Below are 23,818 nucleotides of genomic sequence, written 5' to 3'. Positions count from 1 at the left end.
GAAGTAATCGCTGTGCAGAGCTCACCATCACTGCAGGAGATGCCACCGTAGTAAGGTCGGCTCACAGTCACCAGCAGATGTAGCAGTCACCAGAGTTGGTCAGGGGCCTTATTCTGTCTTCAGCACTGGTATCCAGAAATAAGCAGGTGAGAAGAGAAAGGACTTATCCTTATCCTGCTTGATGTGCAGAAGATGCACAGAGGTCGTTGCTGCGGTGGGGTGGGGATGCTGCCACCTCTGAAGAGCCAAAATCTTCCACCTCTCTTTCCTGAGGAAAGACGGGTCTGCCTTATACTATCAGAGACATAATACATCTCCTCGAACGGTTTATCCAAAAGACTATTTTTAGTCATCTCTGTGGAGAACTATTTAAATATTTGTGGTTTTGTTGCATCTATTTTAATACCTTGGAAAAGTTTGACAAACACTTAGTTACTCATCCTTGTGGACACTCTGGCAGGATAGGTAAATATACCATGGTATATTTACTTTGTTTATTAGAAAACTGAGGCAAAATTGAATGACTTATCCAAGGCCACAGAGCAGTGCTAGGACAGGTACCAGTCTTGTGCAGACCATTTGCTGTATTCTCCTAGTATTTCATGGTATTTAAAAGGATGAGACATCAGTTCCCAGAACTGAATCAGGAGCAAGTTTTCTCACATCCTACCATGGGAAACAGAAAAAACATGTTACAAGCTTGGGGTGCGCACATGATCATGCTCTGTGAAGGTAATGGCACAGGACGACCCACCAAACAGTAACAGTGGGCTGGGGTGATATTTCCTCCACTCCTACCATCTTTTCTCTTCTGGAAGTCGATGCTTCCAGCACAGCTTTGTTTCATCGTTCATTTTGTTTTCTCCTCCAGCAATTCCAGAGTTCCACAAGAAGCTGTCACTGCTGGCTTTCTGGATGAAGTGTACTGGCCCTTCAGGAGTGTATCACACATCTGCAGACAAGATGATGAAGCAGCTGGATATCAATTTTGCCACCACTGTGAATGAGGAGTGTCCAGGACTTGCAGAAACAGGTACCAACTGCTGCAAAGAAATTGTGTCGGTCACCAAAATGGAGAACAGTTGTTGTACTGGGCTTTACTCAACCTTCACTGCTTTGTTTTCCAACCCCTTGGAGGCCTGTTTGGCCATGGCTCCAAGATCTCATTTGAAAACTGATGGTACAACTCTTGAAACAGTTTTGGCCCAAAATAATCATATCAGAATAGGAGAAAAAGGTGAGGTCAGCAGAAGAGAAAATGCTGTTTTAAGGTTTATGAGCTAATCGGAAAGTAAGTCTGTTCCAAATACAGGTTTGTAAGTGATTCAGTGAAGTAGGAATCCCCTCAATTTTATGTGTCTGTATAATGTCCATGCCCCATTACAGTTCACTGGGATGGAATTAATACGCATCCAAGTGAGTCTATCTGAATATAGGTTCCTATTTGGAGTGAGATGTACCACATTGACTAGCTCTCCCTGGGCTAGAACAGGGATGTAGGGTGACTTGCTCAGATGTGGGCACCTGCATTGCAGATGCCTACACAGGGCAGCGTTTTTCTTCCTGCTCCATGCTACAGCTCTCACAGACAGTGCCTTAAACTAGCTTTCTGCATGCCACATGCTCACGCAGGATCATAAAAACAAGCAAAGCCGAATCCCGTTTCTGTACACATCTCCCCTACTCCAGTGGCATCATGGAGCTGTAACTGGCAGCGCATGTGGCTGTGTGTTTAGCGATTCAGGATATCATTCGGGTAGAAAAGCTCCTGTATCGGATAGGAAGCTGCACTAGCTGTCCGTAAACTGGCAGAGGTTCATTCTTACTTACAAAGATACCCTTTGGTGATGAGAGCTAGACAAGGAGGTCTATCTAGCTTCTAACCTAACCACAGTTGAGTTTAGAAACATTGGGAAGTATCTGGCTTTGCAAATATGTTTCTTTCTTTCTGGCTTTGAAATGGACTGCGGCATTTTGCCGGCAGCTTTTGCTCTCACTAACGCATCCCTTTGTCTGCGGCTGCCTGCAGTCTTCAGGATCCTGGTGTCTCAGATCCTGGACCGGACGGAGCCCGTCCTCTACTCCAGCATGTCCTCCGAGATCATCACCGTCTTTCAGTATTACAACTATTTTGCCAGCCACAGTGTTAACGACCTTGGAAGCTATTTGCTGCAGCTCGCAAAAGAAGGTAGGGTATATAAATTCTGGCAGCTACGGGGGAGTACATTGGTGTCCTTCTGAGCTCAGCTCAAAACAGTTCAGCCCTGAGGCTGATTTTGCAAAAGAAGGGGGAAAGGAGGCAAGGAAGTACCTTGGATACTAAGTCTGAACGCACCTAAACAGTTGTACGTATCAAGGGAGAGGAGCTGATGCAGATACACCCTCAGTCATTTCTATTTCCATATTCAAATGGGAAAAAACTATGTTGAAAGAGTTAGTTTTTAGGAAATGGCTGATGGTGGTGGGCTGGGCTGAAGGTCAGGGAAGTTTCCTGTGCCCGCAGCTTGGGTGACATTCTGGTCTTTCACCATCCTTTATGGAGAGACCTTCTGAAAGTGCTGAGCTCTTCTCAGGAGCCGAGGGATCACAGCACGTCAGTGTTTGGCAGGCTCTGCCACCGAGAGCTAAAGAGAGAAGCAGACGCTCCACAGAGTGTGCTAGACTTCAATCCCTGGCAAGCCAAATTTTCTTCTTCTCTGTTTGAGAGGCAGTTTGAGGAACGTTGCCTAGTTTTCATTTTTATTCAGGCATACTGGGGAGCTTTTGCTCAAAAAGCTGGAAGGAAAAAGGCATTTCAGCCCACCTCTGAAACACATTAGCCCTGGCTCTTGGTGGCAGACATCAATCTGCCTAGGAAAAGCCTCACAAAGATGCCCTGGAAGGCAATACACTGACAATATTGGGTTTCATTTGTTATAGGGATGATTTACATCTTCCAGCAGCAAGTGAAGATTTGACAGGTAGGCCCTTAACTCTGGGTAGGCGTTAAGTGCTGCAGTGTCCCACCTAGCCCACCTACTCATCTCCTCCTTTGGAAGAACATCTGAGAAACTGGCCCAACTTAAAGCCCAGACAATTCCCCACGCAGACACACCACAATATGGATCCATAGCAATTGCTCAGATGGGGATTTTTCATGTCCTTTATGTGTATAGTAAAAATGGAGGATTCCTAGCAGGGAAAGGAACAATCTGAAATATCGAGAGGATAAAATAAGTAACAAGGACCTTCCTCTTGCACTTCTAGCCTCTGTGGTTCAGATGCTGCAGTCAGTGAAAGATGGAAAACTGCAGCAAAATGTGGCCAAAATAAACTCCAATAACCTTCCGCCACAGCAAGAAGTTTTGAGAGCTTTGGCTTTACTTCTCAATGAAAATAAAAATGAAGTCAGTGAGACTGTGGCATCACTTCTGACAGCTACTGCAGAAAACAGGCACTTCAGGGAGAAGGTAAGTGGCAGAAAATCACCTATTGCATAAGAGACCTGTATCATCATGACATTTTTCCTGCCTGTGTGTCTCAAATGTCTATGCATATAAAATAATTGCTCCAAGCTTGATTTAAATTGATCCAGAGGGATTCCTGTCTAATTTTTCTGCAAATATGCAGGTCTGTTTCTGTCATTATGCCAGTCTGCTTCTACCTGTCATTACACTAAACAGGTACTAACCAAAACTCCTCAAATACTTACCGAGTGCTGTGCTCTCCAGCTATCTTCCACACTTCAGCATTTCTGCTGGCCTGTCTCAAGCTTGGCTTCAGTCCAAGGCTTCAAGGCAACAGTCCCCAGCATCGTCAACGCGCAGAGACGTAGGTCTGAGATTTTTATTTTTTTCCCAAAGGAGGCTGGCATCTATGGGACCTCCCACCATTTCTGGAGGGGATGGACTGCCTTGGGTGAACACAGCTCAGCTGTGAGATCTAAGATTTGAGTCAATCACAGATACCAAAGGCAACAAGCAGGGCCAGATTAAACACAGAAATTAAAGAGAAGGGAGAAGAGGAATAAGAAGAAATTAGGGGTTGGCTTCTACCCTTTCATGGCAGACCTTTCCCTACTATCCTCCTTGTTCCCTGTCAGGAGAGAGTGAAAGAAAAGGCAGCTGGAAGAGTGGCAGAAGGAAGGCAGAGGGAGGAGAAAAAGCAGCTCGCTCTTTGCTGTTCTTCTCTGTCGATCCAGTCTCCTCTTTGCTTGCCCTCCCACTTCATCTTCCATTTTTGCAGCCTCTTGGTATCTCATACCATCCTTCCCCCTCCCCAGCTTCACGGAGGCAGCATCTCAGGGAAAACATAACTTTCTCCTGGAACAGGCATGTGTAGCTGATACCTGGTTCACTGCCTGCAGGAGGACCACAAGGTGCCTTGTATGAGGGCATTACACAGCCTTATGCTGCAGATGAGTTCATGGCGCAGCCGACTGCCACCAAGATTTGCTGTTCACACTGGTTTTGCTTGCTCAGCAATAGCTACTAATTTCTAGGACCAAGCTGGTCTAGCAGCTCACACTAACCTTGTAATAGTTATTTGCAGTCCCTCTGGGGTCCATCCCAGCCTGTTCATTACTATCCCTACATTAGAGAGACCATCTCAAGCGTCAGCTCTTGAGCTATTTAGACTCCAAGGCCCATTTAAGCTCTTTGGCAATTTATGCAGAAAGGCCCTCAAGGGTGCCAGGTTGCGCTTCTCACTTGAACATGAACTTCTCCTCACCAAAAGCTGGCCTGAGACTACTAAACAGTAACTAGTGGCCTGGCCTGGATCTGCTGTAGGGAATTATCCCATCACGTTACCTGTAGCACAGGCTGTGTCTCTCTGTCCCACACACTTGCTATCAAGGAGGCGGGCTGCAATCCCTCTCCCCTTAGTAGGGTAGCAATGCCTCCACACCCCACCCTTCTACTCCACACAGGCACAGACATTTTCATTGCTACTCTTCTTTGTCTGTTTTCAGGCTTTGATTTATTACTGTGAAGCACTCACCCAACCCAACCTCCAGCTGCAGAAAGCAGCTTGCTTGGCTCTAAGATACCTCAAGGTAAGAGACAAGGAATTCATTTGTGGCTTTACTTTAAAAAAAGGACATCTGAGAGGTACAAACGACAAAACAGAAATTGCAATAGCAGCAGCAGTGCTTTTGTTTTGCATTGCTGCACTGCATCCTTTTACAGATACCTTGCTGTTTGGGAACGGTTTAGAAGCTTCATTTCAAAAACAGCCAGGCTCTGCGACGATGATGAAGTTTATCTTTTCCTCCCTCTCATACTGATTTTAGGAGACTTGCTTCCACATCACAGAGAAAAAAATTATTCATCTGCGGAGTACTGACTGAGAGGGGAAAAAATCATCCTCTCCCAGGATAAAATTAGCTGTAATGCACGTGGGCTGCAGTGGGAGAACAGAAAGGGAGAGACAGGTCACAGCTCATTTTGTGACACCACAGAGAGCAGCTGTAAGCAGCAAGTACAAACCATACGGACAAACAGCTGGTACCTCTGGGTGCTACAGCTTCAGCTAGTGTCTGGTACTATTTCTGCACTCCCACGTCAGGAAGGAAAAATGCTGCTTTTGTTTTGGCTGTGCAGAGCCATGGGAAACAGCAGCCACCTAAGCCCGACTGGTATGGGACACTGAGCCAAAAAAACATGTTCCATCAGACAGACCCACTGCAGACTGACTATTTCTCCCTCAAAACTGTCCCCTGGAGAAGACAGCTCTAAAATGTAACGTCATCCCAGCCAGAACTGGTACCATCCAATACATAATCCAATATTGTTTAAATACGGAAAAACCATTTTCCCCTGAACAAGATGCTGGCAGGAATCTCTGAGAGGCAACAGCGAGGGGCATTACACCTCTGCTGCCTGCAGGGCACAGTGGGGTTTTTGATCTCTCGGGAAAAGGCAGACTAGGAACCAGTGGTGGGAACTGGCGCTAGACCCATTTAACTTGAGCGGTGTGGCTCCGATGCATCTTGGAACAGTAAGAATGGCAATTGCTGGGAAAAAAAAACTACTGAGGGAAAGGACCTCGGTCATTTGGGATCTTCAAATAAAAAGCTGAAGCCTTTCTGGCAGATATTATTTCAAGGATGGGAATACTCCAACTGATAGGTGACTGTGGGTGAGCTAACCCAGTGGCAGTCTCATCCACATCAAACCACGTTGGCTGCACCAGGTCCCACTCTGCATCTGTGTTGCTGTGGCCCCATCACTCATGTCAGCATTCGAGCCGTAGTCACCGGTACACACCCACTGCAGACTTGCCCTGAGTCAAGCACAAGCAACCATGTTCAAGATGGGGTGGTGAGATTTTAATGGCTGCAGTAGCTAAGCCCTGATTCAGAGCATTGTAGACCATTCCTGTGCCCCTCAGATCGACAAGGCTTATAAAAATCCCGGCTCTGTGGCTCAGAGCGTCTTCCACGTGTCACACCAGGGCAGTACCTGCCCTTCCTTTCACTCATCTCTCTTATCGTATTAAACAGCCTGCCAGAGACACTATGACAGCTGCTGTCCCCAAAGGCCTGACATTTTTGTAGCAGAGAACAGGGTTATTCCTTGCTTTCTTCCCAAAATAGAAGAGGCAAGGCAAAAACGTGGACATGTTGGTGAGTGCAGGTGTCAGTGAGGAGCCTGCGGTGAAGCGACTGGGCTGGCCAGCCAACATGCCCTGTAGACACAGTTAGGCTGGTGAGAACAGCCTTCTCAGACCTACCAGGTTGGACATGCTCAGTGTGAAACTCATTCTCTTGCCACCTGTCTCCTGTTCTTCTCCCTGCTGTACCCGTGCCCCGGCACCTTTGTGGCCTTGTCCCATGGCCCATCACCCAGCCTACAGTCAGAAGTGGCAGATGCAGCTGGTGAGCCAGATTTATGTATATAGCACATAGGGTAGGAAAATTAGAAAGGGTCCACACTGACAGCAGAAAATATGCCTTCTCCTAGATGCTCCCCCTCAGGGAAACCCCATTCCTCATGTCCCCACCAAGGCCCTCCCCCTGGAGCAGGAAGGGCAATGCAGAGGATGGTCACTCTTTCCACGCAAGGCTGTGAAATAAAACCGTGGTGTACTGGGTGGCTAATGCGGTTCCTTTTGCGCTTCCCAGGCTGCTGAGAGCATTAAAATGCTGGTCATGCTCTGCCAGTCTGACAACGAAGAGATCAGAAAAGTGGCGTCCGAAACCCTGCTCTCACTTGGTGAGTTGCCTGTTTTAGAGCAGTATTTCATTTTCTTTTTTAACAGAGCAGCATGTAAGACACCCGAGTTAAACAAATGTGAGACACTCTACTGAAACAAAACTTTATACCTAGAGACTTAAACACATTAGAAAATATATATTCTTAGAAATCATTAATTTTGAAAATGATGAAAATAGACCAAAGAGAAACTGAATTGTGAGAGTGTGGAGGAGGAAGTGGAAAAGGAAAAATAGCAAAGGAGAAGTCGACAAACAGAAACAATTCATAATGAATTTGAACACCAAGCAGCCTCGAGGAGGCAGGACTGGCGCACCACCTGCTGTGTATCATACACCCTCTTCTTGGGGATCCCCTCCTATCACCCCTGCAGTGCCATTATCACACTCTCAAGTGCCATTAGCACTGCCAAGTGTTCATTGAATCTAAATTATCTTTATATGCTTATTTAGACAGACCCTAGCCTGCAAGTCCTCCTTCACACAGTACCTCAGGCACCTTGCATTGACCTTTGTTTGTCCTTGAGACAACAGATACCCTGTTCATTAACCTGTAATCTGGCTGCATAGCAGTGTTTGACTGCAAGCGTGGCTGTACAGTTTCAGGGCCCCAATACTTCAGTGGCACAGAAAAATTGTATTTATCTGGCCTTTAGGCTGAGCATGGATTTCCACTCCATGGGTGTGTGTCCATCTGTAATTGTAGTTAGGGAAACTCTTCAAACATACTCTCTTTCATTCACCAGTTCGGCAGGAATTTACTCTGCTGCTAGATGGGTTATTGCTCAGGTTATAAAACAATTAGCCCAGGGACAATTTAAACTGTGGGAGATTGTACTGCCATTCTTCTAGATGACATACAGAGAACATTTTGATTCCTAATGGTCAATTCAACACACTAGGCTCAATGCTATCTTCAGGTGTGTACAGGTGACAGTACCTAAGAGAAAAGGGTTTGAGAGACACAAATAGCTAAATTTAGCAAACATACTGCTTCCTCTTTTTCAGCCGTATATAAGTAAAGATGTGGCTAGACTCACTTCTTTAAAGTGCCAGGAAGTGAGAAGTGGCTAAACTTTATATTGTCCAAAGTAGCAGCGGATAAACATCATCTACCTTGAGTGTATCACAGCTGCGGCCGAGACCTTGACAAGCACCATAGCTCATTTAGTAAGACAAGTATACATATACTGTCATCTAGCCATACAAGCCACGTCTCCTTCTGTTTTGCTCTAGATAAAAGCAGCAAACTACAAGAGAAAATTTTAAAAATAATGTGAACATTCACAGCACGCTTAATTTTTCTAAGTAATTTCTGAATTTGCCTTCAGGAACGTAAGAAATTTTAAGAAGGGAAAGAAGTTACTGGCAGATCAGTACTTTCTAACAGCAGAGAATCCAGTATTTTAAATGTTGTAAGGCAATGATATAATACATTATTATGCTTTAACATTTTGCATTCAGGTGAAGATGGGAGACTGGCATATGAACAGCTGGACAAATTTCCCCGGGAATTTGTTAAAGTTGGAAGCCGCCGTGGAACTGAAGCTGCCACAGCTTTTTAGGTGGAAAAGAACCTGCCTACATTTAAGTCATTCAAGTAGGATGGAGCTGCACTTCAGTATGGGGAGCAGAAGGAAGACTTTGAATAATTCTATGAGAATATCCCAAAATGTAGCAATTTACAGACTTCGTAAGAAAAAGCAAAATCTAAAATCCAGCTCAAGAGTTCCTATTGGCTCCTCTTTAGAGGTCATGATGGAACAGGTGGATGCTGAGGAACAATACTTTCTTGACTGATTCGTAACAAATAACGTAATTGCAGTTATTCAGCCTCAACAACCTTCTGTGAGTTTTTAGAATGTGGCATCTTCATATATTTTACTGAGTATTACATTTACTTCCTTGAAGTTGTCGTGAAAGCTTGAGGCATGCGATACTGTGTCTAACGAGGACAAGTAGGAGGCCACCTGAGCAGGACTGCAAAGAAACTCTCTCTTCAACACCGAGCTAAGCATCTGCTGCCATGCAGTGTCCCCAGCAACGCTCCAGCAGCAAGGAGCACCACTCGGGCTTTCTCAGTTTTGTCTCAATAACGAAATATAGAGCAAGTTTCTTCAAGTTTTGCCTCCAGAAACAGCATGATGTAAACCCTGGGAGGTGTCACTTTGGTGACTCATTCTAAATGCCTCCACTGGTCTTTTATTTCCTTTCTCTTGCCCTCCAGCAACGAACCATCATTAATGAAGAGGTTTGTGAGGGAGATCAATCACGCAGGTTTCCGAAAACTAAATGAAAAGGTAAAGCGCATTTATTTATTCTGAGAAGGAGTGAATACAGCTAATTGCGCGAGTCCCCAGAGCCGTTTGGTCCTGTAAGTTGCAGGCAGGATTGGATTTCATACACTCTAATTAGTGGATCATAGCTTCTATACAGTGATTTCAACATAAAGAACTAGAACAAACTAAAGTGGACCTCGGAGGCAGTCATAAACAGAGGGTGAAGTGAATGCGTCCCCCTCCCCCCCCCCCCCCCACTGCAACGATGAAAAACAGAGTGCTTCAAGCTGTTGATTACGAGCCTTAAGTTAACAGAGGAGGTGAATAGAATTTAACAGAAGAGTGTTTTGTACTGTGTTCATTATGCATGAAATGCTATTTAGATGTCAATTAAGTATCCAAATTTGCATAGACTACATAGAAAAGATTGCAAACAATTCACGTCAAAAGGAAGCCTCCTGCGCCTAACACATTGGCAGGCAGGGGTCGTTTTGTTTTGGGTTTTTTACTGTGAATGTTACAACAATGTACATATCTGTATATTTATAAATATATATTCTTCCTTTAATTAAAAAAGTACATTTTGTACATTTCAAAATGCTTACTTGTTTACTGAGGAATATAGACTCTTTTTGCAGAAGGTGAAATAACCATGTTACAGTTTTTATACCATGCCTATCCCATCAGCTGAATTCTTCCACGGTGTCCTTTTGTACTGACTTCTGCTTTTTTTTTAATTTCTTTTTTTTTTTTGCTTTTAGTTATGTGGCATTTGTACTCACCGTATTTCCTATCACATTTAAGTTATAATAAAGATTATTTTTTAATTACTAAGCACATCAGTCCATATGTATAGTCACTGTTTCTATCAACAGCCTCTCCACTGTGGGGCTCATACAGCCTTCAAAACATCACACAAGTCAGCTGCTGGTACCGTAAGTGGCTCAGTAAGAGCCACCTACTTGCAGCTGGATTTGGGGCAAACCATTAGGGAGTTGTTTAATCACATTAAGGGAAAAGGCTTGTGGGGAGTATTTGTCTTTTCAAGCCTGGTCACCAGGACAAGACTTTACGACAATCTCAAAAAGTTTAGCTAAATTACATGAAGTTGCCTGCTAGATTTCTTACAGCGCAGAAATAATTTGTGTTTCATACCATAGCAACTTTGGTAAGACTTAGAAGACCATTACTTTAAGATCTTGCTCTAATTTAGATGTTTTTATAAGTGAACAATACACATAGCAAGGACTACTGCCTGAGGGCGGACAGAGAACTGCAACTTCTGTGCAGGGGGAGAAATGGTGCAATACTAAATCACGGTTTAATATGCACAACTCTTGCATTTTAATCTTTCTGCTGGCCAAGGGGGGGTAAGTGGCAAACTATTTTAGTAATTGAAATAAACACAAACCACAAAAGTAGGAAAAGTAGAGAAGGGATGAAACTATAGTGAAAACGACTGCTCTTAGTTGTACCTCTGTGAGGTCACCCAAAGCACATTTTAAAAAAGCCAGTTTTAAACTAAAGTGCTGTTTTGGAAGCAAGGGGAGGACTGTGCCCTCTCAGTGTTCCTTCTCTGGTTGCTTCAATGTGTGCGTGCAGGCCCTTGCTCCCGTCCCAGAGCATCAGCAAGAGGCATATACTATTTAAAAAGATGAGTATATTCTTACATTCCCATATCTGTCAAAAGCTCCTACCTGTAATACATACTGTCTGTCAAAAGCTTGCTCGTAGATTGCGTATCACAGCACGGAACATGATTTTGTTAAAGCAAAAGCTGTGAAGTCGTCAGGTTGTAGGTGCTACATTCTGAATTGTCGCTTAGGAACAAGTGAGATGAGTTTACTTTCAAGCACACACTAGCACCCTACATTTCTAGCTACTCCTAGTTTAAGTTCAGAGCAAACCAGCTTTGTGTGTCGTTGAAGATACTTACCAAGAAAGGCTCCACAAGGACTAGCAGAAAACATGCTGAAGAGGCTCCAGGACTGTTACCAACCTTTCGCTGATTACTTCTTCCCTTCCGTGGAGGCAGACTCGTCTCAGACAGAAGACACTCTTCCTCTTACAAACATTCAGGCTTACGGCGCAGACCTGGGGAATGCAGAACTGCCTACCGAGCAGAGAGCCAAAGCTGCAGAGAGCATAGGGCTGCTCCCATATACAGGTACCATGTCAAATGGAGCTTGATGTCAAACTTACATCTACTTTCATCTCACTGTAGTTTAAATCCACCCTTTGAGAAGTTTATTAACATAAAGCTGATCTGCTACACCATTATAACCATTAAAAGCCACATATACAGCTCATACGAACCAGACAGGAGCAAATCCTGCTCTCAGTGAAGTCAATGAGGAAATTCACAGGAATGTTAGTGAGAACGGTTAGACCAAATTTAGTTCCTATTGTGGTATCCGAGACTGACAAGCTTGAACCTGGCATATAGATGGATAGAGGTTAAATTTCACTTTGAGCATTAATACTCTTTTAGAAAAGTAAATAAAACAAAGAATCACGTCCTAACATGATTCATGACAACATATGAAAAAAATCACACACTTAAATTAAGAACAAAACCAAACAAAATCCTGTAAGTTTCTGCCCTGAGGGTAACAAACCCTTGTGAACAAGTGAACAAACCTTAAAGCTTCCAAAACAGAAGGCAAGTAAAAAGGAACAAAACATATTTGTCTCATAACTTTCACGTTCTTATGCTCGCAGAGCTGACAACGCTGCCCTTTCCTACCACATTAATGCAAGAGTTCTCCTTTGTGGAGTAGGAAAAACCAGATGCATAGAGGTGATTGTAACAAGACAGACACTTACCAATTAGCAAAGAAGGAACCAGCAGGCAGTAATCATAAAACCTCTTTCTTAGGGCTGCAGCAGGTTGACTCAAACAAATTTAAAGGTCTGGGTCACCCCAGAAAAGTATCTTAGGAAAAAGTTACTGTACCAAAATAACTCAGCAGCAGTGGAGACTGAAGAGGGAGGGAGCTCGCCAGGAAAAATGCGCTCGGGAAAGGGGTTTGCCTGATGGTTTTGTTGGAGGCTTATTCTTACCTCATGCTTTTCATGAACTATGGTGGTTTTCACTACCCCTGACATGCTGTTATTGTCCCTCTGCGTTCTGCCTGGTAGATATAAACCCATAGTGCCTCTATACTATAGCTACAGCAGCAGCTTAAGTTAGGCTGCGCAGAGTTTCACACTGCTATTGGCAAGGCTCCTCCTGTACCCGCTATACCTTTAGGAAAGCTACCTACTATAGCTTTACCCTATGCTGCAGTCTGTTATATACTGATTATTGCTGACTTCAAGCATTCAAAATTAGGAGTCAATAGGACTGCCAGACTGCATATCTTAAGTACGGACCCCTGCTTTGCTGATTTGCAATGGAATTTTCCTGATGATAGGATCCACAGTGCCCCGCTTCAAATGGCTGCGGTGCCCCCGAAGGTACAACAGAGGTATTGTCATACCCAAGGGTTTGACCTTGAACACAGACAATCACATTTCGTTACAGACAGTTGTTGGCAGATCGACAAAGCAGCAGCAAATTAAAGTTCCCAGAACACCATTATCATTTGCTGAACTACTTTGTGTTATTACAAGCATGGAAAGACAAATTAACAATACACAGTAAACATTTCCTGCTGAAGAAAATGTTGATGGTAACAATGCAGTTCAGTTTCAAAAACAGAGCACTGGAAACACACAGCCTCAGCAGATTTGCAAACCTTCTGCTCAAAATCTCAAATCCAGTTCTGAAAACAACCTCGTATGGCCCTTAAGGAAAAGTAAATGAATATGCAGCATGCTTCCTTGCAAAAATCAAGGACCAACTTCATTACTTATATACAGGCTGCAAAATAAGCTGCAACACATGGCAATGCTGTAGGCCCTCATGTAAGCAATACAATGCCAAACACCAAGTGAGTTTCAGCTGCTCAGCCAAGTAGTTATTATGGTCTAATTCATTTCTCCACACATTGTCTTAAATACAATGGGTGTTTACACTAAAATTGTTATTGTTGCTAAACCAATTAAAAGTTCTTCCGCACACAAGCCATCCACCTGCCCCCCAGTTTGCTTGCTTTTGCTAGTCCCTGCACAGCTGTTCCTTCTTGAAACATCCAACACCTGCAAATGGCCTAGTCTCCCCCACTTTAGTCTTACATATCTGAAATTCTGTCCTGTTAGGACATGCACATTTTATGGGAGAAGTGCTAGGACACAGTAGGTGCATCGCACTTCTGAGCAGCCTTAGGATACTTCAGTGAAAGACGAGATCATGGCCATAGCCTCTGCAGTGAGAAGGAGTCAGCATGCTGATTGAGTCAGTGCACAAAAGCATTTATGACTTCTTGGAAAGAATCACATTCTGCAGTTAGGTTCCAGAACCGGTAATTTTATTCTGCTAGACAGAATGTTCTCTGAAATTTGTCTTTAGTGATGTTGATTTTCAGCTGTTACATAGCTATGTTTCAGTGGTAAATGAGAGTTTCCCTATAAACTTAAACAAAAATAAAAGGCAAGATGGTTGTTAAGAGAACTAATTATACAGAGATTTGTGTAATTTCTACACATTTAGCAAGCCTTTCACACATGCATACAAAGTTCCTACATTTACTATATAAGATAGTTCTACTGCATCCATGTTTTAAAAAAATACTCAGGAGTTTTCAGGACAGTAAGTGAAACTCGACCCTTTTAGAACATTTTAAAACAGCAATTAATGCAGCATCATAAAACTTCTAACAAAACTTTCATACATTAATATTTCTGATATAATAGGCATAGGGAGATTGTTTGATCAAGGTCCAGTACATCCGTGACAGAGATACAGCATGTATATGGCTTTTATTCCTACACAATTCAGCTCTCATACCCAGTCTTCTCCTGCAGCATGTTTTTTCAAGAGTTTATACAGCAAACTATTCTCTCTGCTAATGAATTTGCTAATGAATTAACATTAATAAAACCATAGTAGCCTTGGTTTGAAGACTTTAGGTGCAAGTGTACGTACCACTAAGTGGCACATCTTTTTGATGTAAGAAGTTCCTCTATTACAGGTGGGCCAAATGCTGCGATACATCCATCAGCCTACATGAAGAACTTGCATGATTTATTTTGTACACAATTAATTTCAACAGAAAGATCCAGCTACTCAAGGGACTGTCTTGTCTTTGTTATTTACATAAAATCAATCAAGAAAAAGCACAAGATTTAAATCTAATAAGCATTCTTCTTGACCATCTTGATGAAAATAAAGAGCCAGATGCAGATAATGCATGCAAATTCTGGATTTGTTACTTTCTGGCAGTTCTTTGTTCTAACAACAGCACCTGTATTACAGCAGTTCACAGAGCAGGAGGTGAAATGGTGGAAGCGAAGTTGCACTTGCTGTCTCAGTTGGATTGGTCTGCCCGGCCAGCTGATTATGCAACAGCGCTTTCTTCCCTTCTATACTCTCTGCAAATGAAAAATACTCCTGATGTTTAAAAATAAAGCCACCTCTGAAAAATGACTGTTCACCATGAATAACTTAACTAAATTAGAATCATAGAATCATTAAGGTTGGAAAAGACCTCTAAGATCATCGAGTCCAACTGTCAACCCAACACCACCACCCACTAAACCATGTCCCTAAGTGCCTCATCTACACATCTTTTAAATACCTCCAGGGATGGGGACTCCACCACTTCCCTGGGCAGCCTGGTCCAATGTTCAACCACTTTCAGTGAAGAAATTTTTCCTCATGTCCAATCTAAACCTCCCCTGCCGCAACTTGAGGCCATTTCCTCTCCTCCTATCGCTTGTTACTTGGGAGAAGAGACCAACACCCACCTCGCTACAACCTCCTTTCAGGTAGTTGTAGAGAGCAATGAGGTCTCCCCTCAGCCTCCTTTTCTCCAGGCTAAACAATCCCAGTTCCCTCAGCCGCTCCTCATAAGACTTGTTCTCCAGACCCCTCACCAGCCTCATTGCCCTTCTCTGGACACGCTCCAGCACCTCAACGTCCTTCTTGTAGTGAGGGGCCCAAAACTGAACACAGTAGTCGAGGTGCGGCCTCACCAGTGCCGAGTACAGGGGCACCATCACTTCCCTACTCCTGCTGGCCACACTATTTCTGATACAGGCCAGGATGCCATTGGCCTTCTTGGCCGCCTGGGCACACTGCCGGCTCATGTTCAGCCGGCTGTCGACCAACACCCCCAGGTCCTTCTCTGCTGGGCAGCTTTCCAGCCACTCTTCCCCAAGCCTGTAGCGCTGCATGGGGTTGTTGCGGCCGAAGTGCAGGACCCGGCACTTGGCCTTGTTGAACCTCATACAGTTGGCCTCAGCCCGTCGATCCAGCCTGTCCAGGTCCCTCTGCAGAGCCTTCCTACCCTCCAGCAGATCAACACTCCCGCCCAACTTGGTGTCGTCTGCAAACTTACTGAGGGTGCACTCAATCCCCTCATCCAGATCATTGATAAAGATATTGAACAAGACCAGCCCCAAAACTGAGCCCTGGGGAACACCGCTCGTGACCGGCCACCAACTGGATTTAACTCCATTCACCAGAACTCTCTGGGCCCGGCCGTCCAGCCAGTTTTTGACCCAACACAGAGTCCACCTGTCTAAGCCGTGAGCCGCCAGCTTCTCTAGGAGAATGCTGTGGGAGACAGTGTCAAAGGCCTTGCTGAAGTCCAGGTAGACCACATCCACAGCCTTTCCCTCATCCACTAGGCAGGTCACCTGGTCATAGGAGATCAGGTTGGTCAAGCAGGACCTGCCTCTCATGAATCCATGCTGGCTGGGCCTGATCCCCTGGTTGTTCTGCTAAATTGCACTGCATAAAGACTATTCTAACAAGTTAAAATTTATGTTTCCTTATTTACTATTGTTGAAGAACCACTTTGACATGAAAATTGCTTAGAGAGGTTTAAGTCACTTGACAGTATTATCTCTTTCTTTTGAACAGAAAACCAAGGTTACTCTACAAAGCAGTTATCCAGCATCCAGTTTGTTTTCTCTTAAACACAGCATCAGTGTGAGTTAAAGGACACACCTTTGTCACCATTTCTGCACTGTGATGGAAAGGATTATGTCTAAGCACCCTCTAGAGCACAAATTGGAAGGTGTAATCTTTTGTTTGCAGAGTTCCCAGGAAAATATGCCACCTTACCTTGTGGTTACCAGATTCAAGGTGACATGGAAGCCAGACGGAATATGACTTCCTACAATAGTTCTGACATTCCCTGAATGTCACAACTGAAATCAGTTGTAAAACATCTATTAATTTACTGAGAGAGGGAGAGAATAAGATATGGAAGGAATCTAAAGGTGCCAGTCTGGTAGCTCCAGGGATGTGTTCACGCATACCCTGAAGCGCCCATTTCGGCAAGGCCCAATAGATCCATAAGCCAGAATCCCTCTGACTCTCTCTGCCTCCTGAAAGCCACTCAACTTCAAGCTCTTCACAAGATACTGCAATGGCCACCATCTTTTAAAGCCTATCACTGGAAGACCTCATTACTTACAGAACAACTGCTGAGTTCACACAGAACTGGAAGACATGTATTCAACTAACTCTCCCCTTCTACCTCAGTGCTTTCAACTGCAAGCATTTCCCTCCCCCCCCCCCCCCCCATATGGAGGCCAGATAAGGTGCTCAAAGTTTTAAAGAGTGCTTTTTATTCCTGTAAACCCTTCAGAACATTACTATCTTGGTAAAAAGCTGCCTCATCTCTTGGTAAATACCAGAGCAGTACTTTGAAAAAAACATTGAGTTTCCTTTCAGAATAACTCTGAAGTGTAGGCTGCTTTGTCTCCATCTAATTTTCAGTACAGCTGCTATTAGGAGCAAGAACACCCCACCTTTTCTTTACAAGCCAATAAATGTATTCTAAGAGACTGTCTAATACTTTCTGCTTACTTAAGCTCTCATCTTTGAAAAGACTCCCTTAAGAGACAGAGGCAATTATTTAAAAAAACCTGAAAAGCATAAGTCTAAAGTTCAGATCTCAACTCTTATTACCCATTCTTGACTTTCTGAAGCCTCACCAACAGCACACAAGTTTTATTTTGCTTTCCCTATCCACCAAAAACACTGTTCTCCAGAATTCTGCAAATCTAAGGAGTTAAAAACTGCCTAGGCACTCCCTAAAAAACTTGAAAGCTTCCATCTACAGTAGTCACAATTGACTTAAACCTAGAACTAGCCATTCCCCACTCAAGTAAGAGGCTGTTTTGGTAAGGCAAAGATTTATTTATCAATTTTCACTTATGTCACACCAACTGATAAGATATTTACACAACAGTTTGAAATACACAGTATTTGCATTTTATACAAGCAACTAAATGCAGCCCGTAGTAAGTTTTCTACATGGTATCCAGATACTCCCACTGCAACATAATTCCACTTAAAACCCGACAGCCATAATGCTTCCACAAGAGTTTCTTTACCTGAGAAGTTTTAGTGTATCCTTTCAAGAGGAAGCCTGCAATTAAAAGCCACATACATAAGCCTATTTAAAGGTTGTCATTCCAGTTGCAAGTAATTTGCTTCCTTTGAAGCAAGGTCTGATATACTTTCCCTTAAGCCACATGATACTTGTGATGGCCCTTCTTCAGAAGTGCTGTCTGCATCATCGCCACAGTTAAACTCTTCATTTTCTTGTTTGGGTTCCTCTAGAGCCAGACTCTCCAGTGTCTCAAGATTGTCAGGTGCTTGCCCAGTTAGCCTCTAGAAAGAAACAGAAGACAGTGAACTTAATACTTTTTCTACTTAATAGCCAGTGAAATAAGACTGTGCATATTGACCTAAGCAAACTAATGATCTTCATTTGGAGATTGTTGATATAATTAAAACATTCCTCAGTCACAAAAATCTCAGACACTTGAGCTCAGCTCAAATTGCTACCTCTAACTCACAGCCCCCATCTGCTTTGTTGACTGTTAAGTCTTCCTTAACTTCTTCTGTAGGACAGGTTTTATCTTAGGCAACCTAAAATATAGGAAACAGCTTCCCAAGTTAAATATTACTATAGTACTATTTAGGTTTAATTTTAGAAAAATTACTATAAAACAGATTAAGTTTATAATTTTTAATTGGAGATAATGAAGCTACATTAAGCCTAGATGAACTAGAAGACCCAGCAGTTTCTAGCACTTGATCAAACTAAAAAAGTTCCTCACCTAACCTGATCTAAGGAAGAAAAACAGGACTGTAAGAAGCTGCTTTTGAGGCTTCTGGTTATTTGATATATCACTTAAGGCTCATTAAACCCTCAGAAGTGAGCAGCTTACAACTAATAAGTGAACTTAACTGTTGAGAAACTGCAGAGAAGTTCCCAACTACATTAGTTCTTTAAGTCCTTTCTGCCTGTGAGTTTATCACTAACAAGCAGCACTCCCTCAATACCAAAAGAAATTCAAGTGTAGCAAATTAGTGGAGTCTTTTGAGACTGATCTAAATAATTGCACTAACTGAAAATTAACTTGATCAAGTTGCTTGCAATAATCTTCCATTTTGTTTCTACCTCCCCAGTCTAATCAGAGAATCAAAATATTTTCCAGGCACCCAGCTTCATATCCCAGTTGAGAGCTCAATCCCTACAAAAACAACTTAGCTGATAATTTCAGTATCAAGGCTCTATATATTTATCACTGCTTCAGAGGCTGTTACAGACAATCTACTCCTGTTAGAGGAGTCACGGAATCAGTGACACAACTACCCATCCCCAAGGAATTCTCAGAGGAAGCTGTTTTGAAACTTACAAGTTCATCAACCCTACAGACTTTGTGCATTAGCCCTTTTTGGGCCACAAAACTGGCAATTCCTCAGTGAAACCTTTACTTTAAAGAGCATAGGTGCTCCCTTCTCCCTCTCACTGCTCCACTTTGTGTGTCCCTGCTTCAAGTTTAGTTCCTAAAAGGACACAGCCAGTACAAACACTTCATTTAGCCAGCAGCCTCACACAACATATTAAGTATTTGAAAATAATCAGAAAAGTGAAAATGAACCCTTCCTTCCCTTGTTACCACCTCTAACAAGCAAAGCCTGTTCTGTTAAGACAATAGGTTGAATCTCCCCTTCAGAAAACATCGCTCTTATTACTTCCTCATTACTCCTGTGGGTTCTAAGGTGGAAAAACTCATCCCCTGGAAGGGGCTTTATGCCTCTGGATTAGAGCAATACCACAGGAAACAGGTCAGATCAGAAGTCATGATTCATTAAAAATCTCTTTGCTGGTTTCTCACTTTTTCATTCTACAACATTAACAGAACATTCCTTTAGGTACCTCAATCATGCTGGCCATATAATGCACATGTTCAGCAAGGGACATTAGCTCTTCATTTTCTTCTTTTAGGCGGGCGATTTCACCATCTTTCTGTTCGATTTCTTTGTGTAACTGAGTTCAAATAACAAAGTGTTAAAACAGGAAGACAATAGCCAGTGGTAAAGAAGTTAGTTATCTTTCACTAGCTACCTTTTCATTTTCTTGAAGCACTTCATACAGAGCCTTCCTCCTTTCTTCAGCCACTTCTTTCCAATATTGAGATGAAGGACTTCCTGAAGTAAGAAGCTACAGTAAGTCCGTGCTAAGACTGAATTGTTGAGATCACCTTCAGAACATTTGTATACAAGTTAGGTATCTATAAACTATGATAGTAAGAACTCACTCCATATAGTGTTTTCCCAGAGATTAGTTGTAAATTTACAACTAGAGACGTAAGCTTACAGAAAACAGGGATCCTACACTGTATTAACAGCTACACAGGCAGAGTCTTCAAGAAACTGCCTCAAGCATGGCACCAGGCTTTGCAAGTGTCAGTCTCAGTGTGTACTTCATGGAAGACAGAAGTCTTATTCCCAAGTCACTGTCCATGTTGGGCTTAATGGTTCTGAGAAACTGCACACAGCACACTATGGCAAAACAGGCTTTCATGTCAACTTAATTGTTAGTCACTTGAAAGCTCGTAGCTGAGCCAAAGTAACAAGCTACAGGACTTCTTAACACTGCTGCACACAATAGTTCTCAGCTACTGGTTACCATAAACCCATTCTTAAACGTTAGATATCTATACTGTATTTACTATACTATAGAGGATAAGCAACATTAATTCCTGCTAGGCATTACAAAACCACACAAAGCCCTTATCTAACTGACAAAGGAAGAGAGTTTCAAATTATATTCTAATGGGAGCATAGTGTTTAAGTGCAAGAAAACATTTCAGGAATTACCACATACCTTTTATCATGAGATCTACAGCTTGAATGACATCATTCATATTCTCATTTTCTTGCTCCTTGTCCACAGACACCTCAGCTTTACAAGCCTTTGAGGTGAACTTGTTATTCCAGAGTTTCCTTTTGACTGAAGATTTCTTCTGCATAAAACACAGGCAGGTTTAACTTCAGAGCAACATTTCAGCTTTTTTAAAAAGACAAACTTGTAAGTCTGCTCACTCATGAGTGCAAATAAAGTCTTTGTAAGCCCTGCTTTTGTCACATTATAATTCTAGTTTACAGACATCTTCCTTGATACCCATAGGTTTAACAAAAGAAAAATCTCAAACATTTGCTTGAAGTACTCAGAAATTGCTAGTTTTTAATATTATTTCTTACTAAAATAATAGTGAGCTTAAGTTGTGTTACACTAGTTAGCGGACTATGTTTTTTCAAATATATTAGTTTTCAGTTAAAAGCTCAAAGCATTTCACTGAGTAGAAATAATTACACATCTACAGGTTATCTTTTAATTCATACCTCATTACGTCTGCCAATCATGCAACCTGTTGCTGAAGGCTGAATCATTTTAAGAGTTCGTCTTGGGGCAGCACTGCATGTGGTGTCTGTGAGGTACTTCTAAAAAGACAAACATGGCTTCAGACAGTTGCCACTCTTCTCTACATAAACTGAAAGTTTGGAATGTCATGCTTCCGTTAAGGTAACCCATGGTTCATCTTTTCAAGACAAAAAGATGATACTTTAGTCTATGTTAAGGCTTGTGTAAAAAAGGGGATCTAGTTATTTGTAGCAGAGATTGATCTTAATCACAAAGCTATGCTCAGTCCCTGCCTCTTATAAAACCCTTACCCTTCATAAAGGAATGTGAACAGGCCTTATAGCAGAACTATTCTGACTAGATTGCAAGGCAAGTTACAGTGCAGTGATACATGTAAACTTCAGCCAAAGCCCTCAAGTTTGTATTTGACAACAGCAGTATTAGACTTCACAGGGCAGAGACAGAAGTGACTGCAATTGCAAGTTTACCTGGTAAAGTCACACATAAAACTTTAGGCAGTACCTGTTTTTGTTACCTGTGAACACATGCTCAAGTGGTGTTCATTTAGATAGATGTGTTGCTTCGATTATCCATTAAAATGGATCTAAAGCTTCCTTGCTTCAATCCAGACAGGCTATTGTTTTGTATAAACAGTATGTTTATCACCTTTCCTGTCATGCATAAATACCTATTTCCTGCATTAAGGCTTTCTGATTGGGTTGGTTACATTGCCACCATGGGATAGCAAACAATGGCAGACAACCGAGCAAGAATAGCCAGAATACAATGCCACACCAGCGTGAGAAAGTTACTGATTCACACTGTACTTCATATGACAAGAGTTCGCCTTTCCCACGGTAGTTTCTGCCACCAATTATCCTACTGTTGAACTAAAGGACAAACACTAACTGCTGTGGGAACAAGAATCACACCATGTGTCAGACACTGCTTGCTCCTATTGAAGGGTAGAGTTAAGTATACTCCACCAATAAATTATTGGCTAATACTTGAGTTAACCCATTGAAAGTGCAAAAAGCCACACTGAGGAATTTATACCCTAGAATCACTACAGGACAAGAGTACCGTGTGTTTAAGTCAGACTTATCAGCTGGCAATTTTCATTAATACCAGAAATTTCATTACAATCACTCTATCCCTCATGATAGAAGGCTAGTAGCCTCTATTTTATATGCTATTTGTACAATTCCAACCAGGGCCTACATTAAAAGGTTTAACAAAAGAGTCTTGTAACAAGACTGGAATAGGTATAAACTTTAGTAACTTCCTATCAATAACCTCTTAAACACCTAAGTCCTTTAAGCATTTCCACCAATTCCAAGGCAACTATGGTCCATGAGCGTGACGTTAGAAACAGAACTGCCTGCATGAATACTTCAGTTAAAGCATGCTCAAGACAGATTTAACTCTTAGTAAGTTCATCCCTATAAAGGACAGACTACAGAACCTTCTCTACAACCCCTTAGCAGCCAGACTGATTCAGTAACCGAACTAAGGCAGGTAGCCAGTAACTAAAAAAATCATACGGAAAGACAGCAAGATGAGTGTCAAAGTAAAAAGGACTTGCTGAGCAGTAAGAAAAAAAAGTAGCCATAAGCACATATGCCCAAGCAGGACAGAGTGTTCCCAAGGCACACTGCCTGCCAGGAGATTACTCAAGCCAACAGGACATAAGCCAGGTGGAAGCACATTGCAACAGATCCCTTTGTATTCCTTCAGCAGATATAAAACTTGTGTCAGACAGAAGGACCATTTCCCAGAGAATTGAGCACACACCTCAGAACAAAGCAAATTCTGTGTTTGAGATACTCTTTATAAATTTCATCTTCTATTTTCTATCCCTTATCTGCTCCCATATTCTAGCTTCAAGACTTTAAAGCCTATACCTGCAAAGGTCCTGATGATTTTTCTGCATTCAGTTTCTGTTTCATTTTGGAATTCATAGGATCACTGCAAAAAAAAAAAAGTAAAAAATCAGTAACATCCGGCTGCAACTGAAGTTTAGGGACACTGGTTACAGAGTACTACAGTCTCAGTTTATCAACTTTTATGACAGCATCAAAAATTCAGTCCCGAATGGCGTGGTCAGCAGGCTCTTCCAGAGCCCTTGGAGCCCCTCTTGGGGTTCCTCCCCGAGGTATGAGCTGCAAGCGCGCCAGAAACGCAAAGCCCTGAGGAGACACCCCGTCTCGTTGCCACGCCAGCCCACCACAGACGCCACCACGCATTACAGCCCCATTAAACCTTCCCACAGGGATGGCGGCGAGGTGCAACAGTTGCACACCCAAGATGGCGGGGGGCGGCACCCTCCCGCTCCCGCCAGCCGAGGCCGCAGCGCCCCTCCTCGCTCGCCGGCGCGGCCAATGGGGAAGCGAGGCAGGAGCCCGCCAAGACCCAAACGCGGCCATGAAAGCCTGCGGCCCCCCTCGCCCCCAACGGCTCAAGAGAGACGGAGCGCGCACCCCCCACAACGCACCGCCCGGCCCCGCTCACCACCAGCCGCTCCCGCAAGGCCCCCGTCAGCGCGCGCACCCAGCCAGCCGCCC

General features: G+C 43.1%; 2 protein-coding genes across 4 annotated transcripts in view; one reads left to right on the top strand and one right to left on the bottom strand.

The window, feature by feature from the left end:
• Positions 1 to 8,828, top strand: part of RIPOR2 (RHO family interacting cell polarization regulator 2) — a 68,646-nt gene extending 59,818 nt beyond the window's left edge. For both annotated transcript variants that reach the window (XM_076330119.1, XM_076330118.1), the window contains exons 17-22: positions 872 to 1,033; positions 2,030 to 2,188; positions 3,247 to 3,449; positions 4,952 to 5,035; positions 7,106 to 7,196; positions 8,660 to 8,828. In XM_076330119.1, the coding sequence (XP_076186234.1) occupies positions 872 to 1,033; positions 2,030 to 2,188; positions 3,247 to 3,449; positions 4,952 to 5,035; positions 7,106 to 7,196; positions 8,660 to 8,760 (800 nt within the window). In that variant the 3' untranslated portion in view covers positions 8,761 to 8,828. The remainder of the gene's footprint in view (positions 1 to 871; positions 1,034 to 2,029; positions 2,189 to 3,246; positions 3,450 to 4,951; positions 5,036 to 7,105; positions 7,197 to 8,659) is intronic.
• Positions 8,829 to 13,869: 5,041 nt separating this feature from the next.
• On the bottom strand, positions 13,870 to 23,809 carry GMNN (geminin DNA replication inhibitor). Of its 2 annotated transcripts, XR_012994639.1 has the most exons (8): positions 23,766 to 23,809; positions 23,159 to 23,222; positions 21,236 to 21,334; positions 20,718 to 20,856; positions 19,956 to 20,038; positions 19,767 to 19,877; positions 17,929 to 18,208; positions 13,870 to 14,949 (listed from the first exon to the last, which is right to left on the bottom strand). XR_012994639.1 is itself a non-coding variant. In XM_076330117.1 (7 exons), the coding sequence occupies exons 2-7, from the start codon at positions 23,213 to 23,215 to the stop codon at positions 18,005 to 18,007; spliced, it is 693 nt and encodes a 230-aa protein (XP_076186232.1). In that variant the 5' UTR covers positions 23,216 to 23,222; positions 23,766 to 23,809; the 3' UTR covers positions 17,297 to 18,004. The 2 variants fall into 2 exon arrangements, 1 of the variants encoding a protein (XP_076186232.1); XM_076330117.1 differs by lacking the exon at positions 13,870 to 14,949 and having other exon boundaries at positions 17,297 to 18,208.
• Positions 23,810 to 23,818: the final 9 nt, after the last annotated feature.

The sequence above is a fragment of the Aptenodytes patagonicus genome, chromosome 2, assembly GCF_965638725.1.
Source record: "Aptenodytes patagonicus chromosome 2, bAptPat1.pri.cur, whole genome shotgun sequence".
In the NCBI taxonomy this organism is placed as follows: Eukaryota; Metazoa; Chordata; class Aves; order Sphenisciformes; family Spheniscidae; genus Aptenodytes; species Aptenodytes patagonicus.
Note: the sequence above shows the minus strand (reverse complement) of the source record. Positions and strands in the feature narration are given on the sequence as shown.